At 39.2% G+C, this 9998-nt stretch overlaps 1 protein-coding gene across 1 annotated transcript in view; it reads left to right on the forward strand.

The window, feature by feature from the left end:
• PLSCR5 (phospholipid scramblase family member 5) overlaps positions 1–8687 on the forward strand; it is a 73091-nt gene extending 64404 nt beyond the window's left edge. Inside the window, exon 7 of the mRNA XM_054710375.1 lies at positions 8550–8687. Coding sequence (XP_054566350.1) covers positions 8550–8687 — 138 coding nt within the window. The remainder of the gene's footprint in view (positions 1–8549) is intronic.
• Positions 8688–9998: the final 1311 nt, after the last annotated feature.

The raw sequence follows: 9998 nt of genomic DNA on the forward strand, positions 1-9998 counted from the left end.
AGTGAGGTGGCTTCTCTATGCATCATTGCTTTCCCTTTGCCCCACTACCCTCTCAGAAGGCAGGATCTAACTGTTCACTTTTATTGTACTGAGAAGACCTAACCAGATTCAAATGCTTCCCATTAACTCATTCATTAATTCATTGTTATATTAACTTAATATTTTTGAGTCCTCTCTATATGCCAAAAGTATAGTTCCCCCTCTTAAAGCTTATAGTTTAGTTAAAGAATAGCTGTTAATTCAATAATGACACACACAAAAGATTTCAAACATGAGAATTGTTTAAATGAAATAGACAAAGGGCTAAGATAGGGATATTTGACTTGGTCAGGGAATGAAATATTGATGGGGATTTAATATATAAAGAATAAGTAGGAGCAGAAGGAAGAATGTTTCAGACTGAGGTACTAACATTTGCAAAAGTTCTCTGATGGGAGAAGAGGAGACATGACAATCTCAAGTTACTTGAAGAAGGCCAGTGAATAAAGTTCAGAAAGTGAGGAAGAATGTGGTACCAGATGAGAATGAATGGGGCCTGTGGGCCATGTTAAATATTTTAGACTTTGTTCTATTAGCAAATTATCTGATAAAAGTTTATTAGGAGAGACTAGACTGGTAAAAGATAAGTGTGGCAAGAAGTCTGGAGCGGATGCTTATGGACCAATTAGTAGGTTACTAAAGTAATTTAAGTGACCACTAATGGTAGCTTGGATTAATGTCTCCTCACTCATGGAAAGGGAGAGAACTGAGAATATTCAAAATATATTTAGGAGACAAAATTACTATTACTTGATGCTGAGTAGGAAATGGAAATTCAAGGGAGAAAGAGGATTTCTGACCTATCCCATTTACTGACATAAGGAACATTAGAAGAGGATCTGGTTCAGGAGTAAACAGAATAAAGAGCATGGGTTCAGTTTTAAACATATTGAATTTGTAATGTTTTTAACTCTCCCAAATAGGCAGGTGGGCATCTTTGTATTTCTGAAAAGAAAAATGAGTTTATGAGATCTATATGAACCCACAGATATCTGAATAATCACTGGTTTACATCAAGGATATCCCTCGCAATTATTTTAAAACATGCATGGACAATGAATTCACTCATTCATTCATTAACTAATGTTTTATGAAATTACTTCTATGCACCAAGCAGTGTTTCAGGCAGTGGGATGTTATGCTTAGTGGCAATTATTCCTAATCTAAAAATGCATTTGATAAATATTTCTGAAGTTCATATAATGTTCTATGTGCCTATATCAAGCATTAAGTTCTAGCAGTGAACAAAGCAATAGGAGTTGACATTAGCTGTGGAAACATGAGTGTTGCAGACTGGCTGGTCAGAAATCTGTTAGCTGGACTGAATATGTTGCTGATTTGCTGATTTTCTTTCTCTTTGTTTATTTTTATTTGCATCACCACTTACCCTACCCATAACCTCTCCCACCTCCACTACCCCCCTCACTCCTGCAGTCACTACACTGCTGACCGTGCCCATGAGTTTTTCTTTTCTTTTTTTCCTTTTTTTGCTCAAACCCTCCCTGCCTCCTACCCCCACCTCCATCCTCCAAAACCGTTTGCCTGCTCTCTAGCTAAGAGTCTGTCTCTATTTTCCTTGTTAGTTTAGTTTGTTCATTAAATTCTACATAGGAATGAATCATATGGTATTTGATTTTCTCTAACTGGCTTATTTCACTTAGCATAATGTTCTCTAATTCCATCCATGCTATCCCAAAGGGTAATTTTTTTTTTCCATTTTACAGTGGAGTAGTATACAATTGTGTAAATGTACTAGAGCTGTTTTATCCACTCATCTACTGGTGGACATTTGGGCTGCTTCCAAATCTTGACTATTATAAATAACACTGTGATGAACACAGGGGTGCAATTAGAATTGGTATTTCAGATTTCTTTGGTTAAATTCCCAGAAGCAGAATTGATGGGTAATTTTTTTTTTTTAGGTAACTACATACTGCTTTCCACATGGCTTCACCAATTTGCATTCCCACAAACAGTGCACTAGGGTTCTCTTTTTTCCACATCCTCACCAACACTTATTTTTTGTTGATTTATTGAGGGTAGCCATTCTAATAGGTGTGAGGTGATATCTCATTATAGTTTTAACATGCACTTCTCTGTTAATTAGTAACGATCATATTTTCATATGTCTATTGGCCATCTGTATGTCCTCTTTGGAGAAATGTCTATTCAGGTCTTTTGCCCATTTTTTTAAATTGGATTGTTTGTTTCTTTGATGTTGAGTTTTATAAGTTCTTTATAAATTTTGTATAGTAACCCCTGATCTGATGTATCATTGGTGAATATATTCTCCCATTCAGTAGCTTATCTTTTCATTTTTTTAATGGTTTTCTTTGCTGTGCAAAAACTCTTTGGTTTGATGTAGTCCCATTTATTTATACTTTCTTTTGTTTCCCTTGCCCAGGGAGATATATCAGAAAAAAAATATTGTTATGAGAAATGTCAGAGATTTTACTGCCTATATTTGCTTCTAGGCTTTTTATGGTTTCAAGTCTAACATTTAAGTCTTTGATCTATGTTGAGTTTATTCTTTGTGTGGTGCAAGAAGGTGGTCTAGTTTCATTATTTTGCACATGTCTGCTTTTGCATAAAAGCAGAACCATTTATAATAGACTATCTTTAGTCTATTGTATGTTTTTGTCTCCTTTGTCAAATATTAATTGACTATAAAGGCATAGATTTATTTCTGGGTTCTCTATTCTGTTCCATTGATCTATATGTCTGTTTTTATGCCAGTATCATGCTGTTTTCATTACTATGGCCAATGTAGTATAGTTTGATATCAGGTAGCATGATTCCTCCAACTTTGTTCTTCTTTCTCAAGATCACTGTTGCTATTTGGGGTCTTTTGTGGTTCCATATAAACTTTTGGAAGACTTGTTCTAGTTCTCTGAAATACATGATTGGTATCTTGATAGGAATTGAGTTGAATCTGTAGATTGCTTTGGGTAGTATGGACATTTTAATGACGTTAATGCTTCTTATCTATGAACATGGGATACGCTGCAGATTAGCTGTATATTTTTCATTTTCTTTCTTCAGTGTCTTATAATTTTCTGAGTACAGGTCTTTTACATCCTTGTTAAATTTATTCCTAGATATTTTACTATTTTTGAAACAATAGGATTGTTTTATTACTTTCCCATTCTGATAGTTTATTATTATTGTATAAAATGCAGCTAATTTCTGGATATTTATTTTGTATCCTGCTACTTTACTGAATTAATCTAGTAGATTTTCAGTGCAATCTTCAAGTTTCTCTATATACAGTATCATGTCCTCTGTAAATAATGAGAGCTTTACTTATTTCTTTTCAATTTGGATGTTTTTTATTTCTTTTTCTTGTATCATCTACACTAATAAAAGAGAAATATGCAAATTACCGTCACTCCGCTATGCTACTAGCCAATCAGAGTGAGTATGCAAATTAACCTGAAAACATGGCGGCCGCCCCGCCCCCCGTCACTCCGGGCCTGTGGGGGTCGGAGAAGTCAGGCGCCAGTGCCTGAGGCTGGCTGCAGCCCAGGAGACGAAGAATCCGCCTGCCCCATGATCCCAGGCTGCAGACAGCAGCAGAAGCCTCACATCCGCCTGCCCATGTCCTGGGGGAGACAGAGAAACCAGGCCCCAGCACCTGAGGCTGGCTGCAGCCCGGGAGATGAAGAAGCCACCTGCCCCATGATCCCAGGCTGCAGACAGTAGCAGAAGCCTCATGTCCTCCTGCCCCACATCCTAGGGAGACAGAGAAACTGGGCCCCAGCACCTGAGGCTGGCTGCAGCCCCACAGGAGAGGAAGAAGCCGCCTGCCCCCTAATCCCAGGCCGAAGCCAGCTGGAGAAGTCGCCCACGCTGCATCTCAGGAAAGATGGAGAAGCCACCCACCTGTGGTCCAGGTGCCAGCAACTTTGGCTGGCTACAGCCTGGTAGATGGAGAAGCCACCCACCCCACAGACCTGGTCACCAGTACCTATGGCTGGCTGTGGCCCGGGAGACGGAGAAGCCACCCACCCCACAGTCCCGGGCTGCCAGCACTTGAGGCTGAAGCCCAGATGAAGCCACCTGCCCACCATCCCCTGCAGCTGCAGCTGGCCTAAGGGCCTGTGGCTGACCAGAGGGAGGGAAGCCCAGATCCCAGGTGCCTGTGTTCGGCTGGAGGAGGGAATCCTGGGTCCTGGATGCGGGGCTGAGGCAGAGGTGGTTAGGGGCAATCAAGCCAGCAGGGGAGCAGTTAGGGACAATCAGGCTGGCAGGCTGAAGAGGTTAGGGGCAATCAGGCAGGCAGGTGAGTGGTTAGGAGCCAGCAGTTCTGGATTGTGAGAGGGATGTCCAACTGCCGGTTATCCCCTAGGGGTCCCAGATTGGAGAGGGTGCAGGCTGAGCTGAGGGTCACCCTCTCACCACCCCGGGCATGAATTTCGTGCACCAGGCCACTAGTGTTGAATAAAAATGGTGAAAGTGCACATCCATGCCTTGTTCTTGATCTTAACCCTTTGCACTCGCTTGCTTTTTTCTCGATTCCTTTATTCTAATGCTAACTGTGTCAAGTCACACTCGACATCTGAGTGCAAAAGGTTAAGGTCCCTTGTAGTTTTTGCCCATTGAGTATGATGTTGGCAGTGGTATTGTCGTGTAAGATAATAGAGGTATGTTCCCTCTATTGTCACTTTGCTGAGAGTTTTTATCAGAAATGAGTGCTGAATTTTATCAAATGCTATTTCTGCATCTATTGATGTGAGCATGTGGTCATCCTTCATTTTGTTCATTTGGTGTATCACATTTATTATTTTGTGGATATTGTACCAACCTTGCATCCCAAGATAAATCCCACTTGATCTTAGTGTATATATTTTTTATGTATTGCTGGATTCAGATTGCTAATATTTTGTTTGATGATTTTAGTATCTATGTTCATCAGAGTTATTGGCTTATAATTTTCTTTGTAGTGTCTTTATCTGGTTTTGTAATTAGGATAATGCTAGCATTATAAAATGAGCGTGGGAGTCTTTCCTTCACTTGAATTTTTTGGAATAGTTTGAGAATGTTTGGTAAAATTCACCTATGAAGTCATTGGGTTCTTTTGTTTGTTAGGGTTGTTTTATTATTATTATTATTATTATTATTATTATTGCTTCAATTTCATTAGTTGTAATATGTCTATTCAGATTCCCTGATTCTTTCTGATTCTGTTTTGGAAGATTCAGTTTCTAGGAATTTACCAATTTCATCCTGATTGTCCAATGTGTTGTTATATAGCTGTTCATATTTTCTTACAATCCTTTGTATTTCTTTGTGACAGTTGTTATTTTTCCTCTTTCATTTCTCAGTTTATTTATTTGGGTCTTCTCTCTATTTTTCTTGATGAATCTGGTTGAAGTGTCATCAATCTTGTTTATCTTTAAAAGAACCAGCTCTTGGTTTCATTGATATGTGAATTGTGTGTTTTTTAACTCTATTTTGTTTATTTCTGCTCTGATTTTTATTATTTCCTTCCTTATACTCACTCTGGGTTTATTTAGTTGTTCTTTTTCAAGTTCCTTTAAGTGTAAAGTTAGATTTTTTTATTAGAGCTTTTCCTTCTTCCTGAGATAGGCATTATAATGCTATGAATTTCCCTGTTGGGACTGCTTTCCATGTGTCCCACAGACTTGGTGTTGTTTTGTTATCATTTTCATTTATTTCAAGTTATCTTTTGATTTCTTCTTTGAACTTATTGTTAACTTATTTATTGTTTAGAAACATGTTATTTAACTCCCATATATTTGCATACTTTTCTCTTTTATTCTTATGATTGATTTCAGGTTTCATAGCATTATGAAAAGATGCTCTATATGATTTCAATCTTTTTTGTTTATTGAGACTCGTTTTGTGTCTTAACCTATGGTATATCTTAGAAAATGTTTCATGTGCATTTGAAAAGAACATATATCCTACTTCTTAGTGGTGAAATGCTCTGAAGATATCAATGAAATCCATTTGATCTAGTATTTCATTTAAGGCCACCATCTCCTTATTGACTTTCTGCCTAGAAGATCTATCCATTGATGTCAATGGGGTATTAAAATCCCTGGCTATAACTATACTCAATAATCTATTCCTTTATGTCCATCAAGATTTGCTTTACAAATTTAGGTGCTCCTATGTTGGGTACATAAATGTTTCCAAAGGTTATATCCTTTTGTTAGGTTGATCCCTTATTATTATGTAGTTTCCTTCTTTATCTCATACTGTAGCCTTAGTTTTAAAGTCTATTTTGTCAGATATAAGTATTGATACCCCAGATTTTTATCCCTTTCATTTGCATGAAATATTTTTTACATTCCTTTACTTTTAGTATATGGGATCTTTAATTTTGAGGTGGGTCTCTTGAAGACAGCATATACATGGGTCTTGTTTTTCTTATTCATCCAGCTACCTTATATCTTTTGATTGAAGCATTGACACCATTTACATTTACAATTATTATTGATAGATATGTATTTATGACCATTGTATTTTGTTTACTATATTCCTCTGTGGTTTTTTCTTTTTCTTCTCTTTCTTCTTAAAGCAACGCTTTAATGTTTCTTGTAATACTTGCTTGGTGGTAAAATACTCCTTTAGATTTTTCTTGCCTAGGAAGCTCTTTATCCCTCAATTTTAAATGATAGCCTTGCTGGGTAAAATATCCTGGGTTATTTAACCTTGCTTGTCATCACTTTGAACATTTCATACCAATCCATTAAGGTCTGAAATGTTTCTGTTGAGAAATCATCTGATGGTCTTATAGGAGATCCCTTGTAGGTAACTGTCTTTTTCTTGAAGCTTTTAAATTTTTTTTCTTTGTCTTTAACTTTTCCCATTTTATTATGATGTGTCTTGGTGTGGGCCTTTTAGGGTCCATCTTGTTTGGGACTCTCTGCACTTCTTGGACTTGCATGCCTTTCTCCATCACCAAGTTAGAGAAGTTTTCAGTCATTATTTCTTCAAATATTTTCTTGATCCCTTGCTCTCTTCCTTCTCCTTCTGGTATCCTTATGACATAGATGTTACACTTCATGTTGTCCCAAAGGTCCCTTAAACAATCTTCATTTTTAAATATTTTTTTCTTTTTGCTACTCTGTTTTTGTGTTTTTTTCTACCTTGTCTTCCAAGTCACTGAGTTGATGACCTCTGCTTCGTTAAGCTTATTGTTTATTCCCTCCAGTGTATTTTTTATTTCAGAAATGGCATTCTTCATTTCTGACTGGTCCTTTTTTATGGTTTCTATGTTATTTTTTATGCTGTTGAGCTTCCTTATGATCATTACTCTGAACTCTATATATGAACTCTATATATACATCCATTTCAATTAGCTTTTCTTCTGGAGAAATCTCTTGTTTCTTCATTTCAGGCCTGTTTCTTTGTCTTCCCATTTTGGTTGCCTCTTTGTGTTTCTTTCTATGTATTAGGTAGATCTACTATGACTCCCAGTATTGATAGTATGGCCTCATAGTAGGTTTTTGGTGAGACCAGAGGTGCAATCTCCCTGATCACCTGAGCTGGTGCTCTAGAAATGCCCTTTGTACATGTTATGTGCATCCTCCTGTTGTAATGGAGTCTTGATGTCTGTTGGCTCATTTGTGCATGGTATTGACCCTCAGGATGGCCAACTGTGAGGCTCAACCTCCAACACAGTATGTAAGCTGCTGTGGAAGTGCTGATCACATAAAATTCACCTCAATAGGAGAGATATTGGTGCCTGCCAATATCTCTCTGTGGATATGCTGCTTATGAAGCTTATTGGATCCTGCTTTGTTGTTGCCTGAGCAGGATCCAATTGGGTGTATTGATTCTGGGCCTCTTTGGAGTGACTCTAGTGCAGGCCAATGTCAGACACTGTCTGTGACTGGTCCTGGACAACCTGCTTAGAGCTATATGCAATTCACAGCTTATGGCTCCCTCCCTTGGGCCTGGATGCATATGGAAAGGTGATTTCATGATTTTTTGAAGTTAATTGCATAGGATGTTACTAGATTTCATTCAGAAGTGTATGCACTTTTGTAATCAGTCACTGAGTGATTAAACTTGCTTAAAATAATGGTTTTGATTGTTACTTGTTGCTCTAATGGAAAACAATCAATTCCTTACTAGGAGCAAGAGAACATTATATTCTCAAAACTATAAAGAAAATGACTTCAGTATAATGAAATAGAGAGAAATGGAGATGATGTTACATTTGTCCAGAGAAAGGGAGGAAAGTAGCAATTTATAACAATATTTTGGAAAGGCAGATGGAAAAGGAAGTGCAAGGGTTCTAAGTCAAGAGCCTAATGGGAAAGTTTGAGAACCAGAAAGGCTAAGGAACTGGAGTACAGTAAACAAGAAGAAGAGAAACATGCATTGTATTAGGAAAAGTAGTTGGGGGCTAGATCTTATATAGTCCTAACTATATATTCAAGTCAAGATAGGAAGAGGAATTTACAAAACATGACACTTGATTGAATTTGGAATGCAAGATATATTAAGAACTTAAATTCCACTTTCTGTTGTAGGAAACTGAAAGTATGGCTATGTCACTCACCCAAACAGGTGTAATCCAGTGTTACAGTTGCTATAATAAAAGAATGTACATCAAGGCACAAGAAGAACTAACATTCTGGACTTGGGGTGTGTTCTACTCCAGTATGTAGACAACCTCCTACTGGTTAGCTCCACAGGAGCTCAGTGCTGGGAGGGAACACGAGCCCTTCTGAGACTGTTAACTGAAACAGGTTACCGGGTGTCTAAGAAAAAAAGCACAGATTTGTCAGAAAGAAGTCAAGTATCTAGGCCAGTGATGGGCAACCTTTTGAGCTTGGTGTGTCAAACTTCGCCAAAAAACTGAGCATAACTCGGGTAGTGTGTCACTTTGAGGAAAAAACATTATTTCACAAATGTTTCATCCTCAGGAGCAGCAAATGTTTCATCCTCGGCATGCGGCCGCCTCAGCGGCTGCGTGTCATCAGAAATGGCTACGCATGTCAGTGCTGACACGCGTGTCATAGGTTCGCCATCACTGATCTAGGCTTTCGGATCAGCCAAGGGAAACAAAGGCTAGGGACTGAAAGAAAGCAGACAGTATGTGCCATCCCAGTCCCTAGCACCCCGTGGTAGATTCGGGAATTCCTGGGAGCGGCAGGGTTCTGTCGAATTTGGATCGCAGAGTTTTCAGACCTGGCTAAACCTCTCTATGAAGCTTTAAAGGGAGAAGAGAAGGCACCCACTGACTGGGGTCCCAAACAGGAGAAAGCCTTCATCACCATAAAGGCAAAGCTCACTGAGGCCCCAGCACTAGGGCTACCAGATGTGACACGAGACTTTAATCTTTTTGTTCACGAGAACAGTGGGGTAGCCTTGTCTCTCCAAGAAGATTGACTCAGTTGCCTCCAGGTGGCCCCCGTGTCTCAGGGCCCTTGCAGCCACTGCATTGTTAGTCAAGGAAGCTGATAAGCTTACCTTAGGACAAAACTTAAATGTAAAAGTACCTCATGCTGTTGTCATCCTGATGGAAGCAAGGGGGCAGCACTGGCTGAATCATGCTTGAATGACTCAGTATCAAGGCCTGTTAAGTGAGAATCCGCGTGTACAATTAGAAGCAGTGAGAACTCTTAATCCTGCCACCTTTCTACCCATTGCTGAGGGGGCCCCTGAGTATGATTGCCTGGAAGTCCTAGAGGAGGTTTATTCCAGCTGGCCAGATCTAACGGATAGGCCCCTGCCAAACCTGGACTTGGTATTGTTCACAGATGGCAGCATCTTCTTAGATGAAGGAAAAAGACCAGCCTGATATGCAGTGGTATCAAACTTTGAGACAATCGAGGCACAGGCCCTGCCTGAAGGATGGTCAGCGCAGAGGGCAGAACTTTGGGCCCTAGTAAGAGCCCTAGAACTCAGTAAGGATAAGTGTGCCAACATCTACACTGACTCGCGCTATGCCTTTGCTACCCTGCATGTCCATGGGG

Source organism: Eptesicus fuscus, chromosome 3 (genome assembly GCF_027574615.1).
Source record: "Eptesicus fuscus isolate TK198812 chromosome 3, DD_ASM_mEF_20220401, whole genome shotgun sequence".
In the NCBI taxonomy this organism is placed as follows: Eukaryota; Metazoa; Chordata; class Mammalia; order Chiroptera; family Vespertilionidae; genus Eptesicus; species Eptesicus fuscus.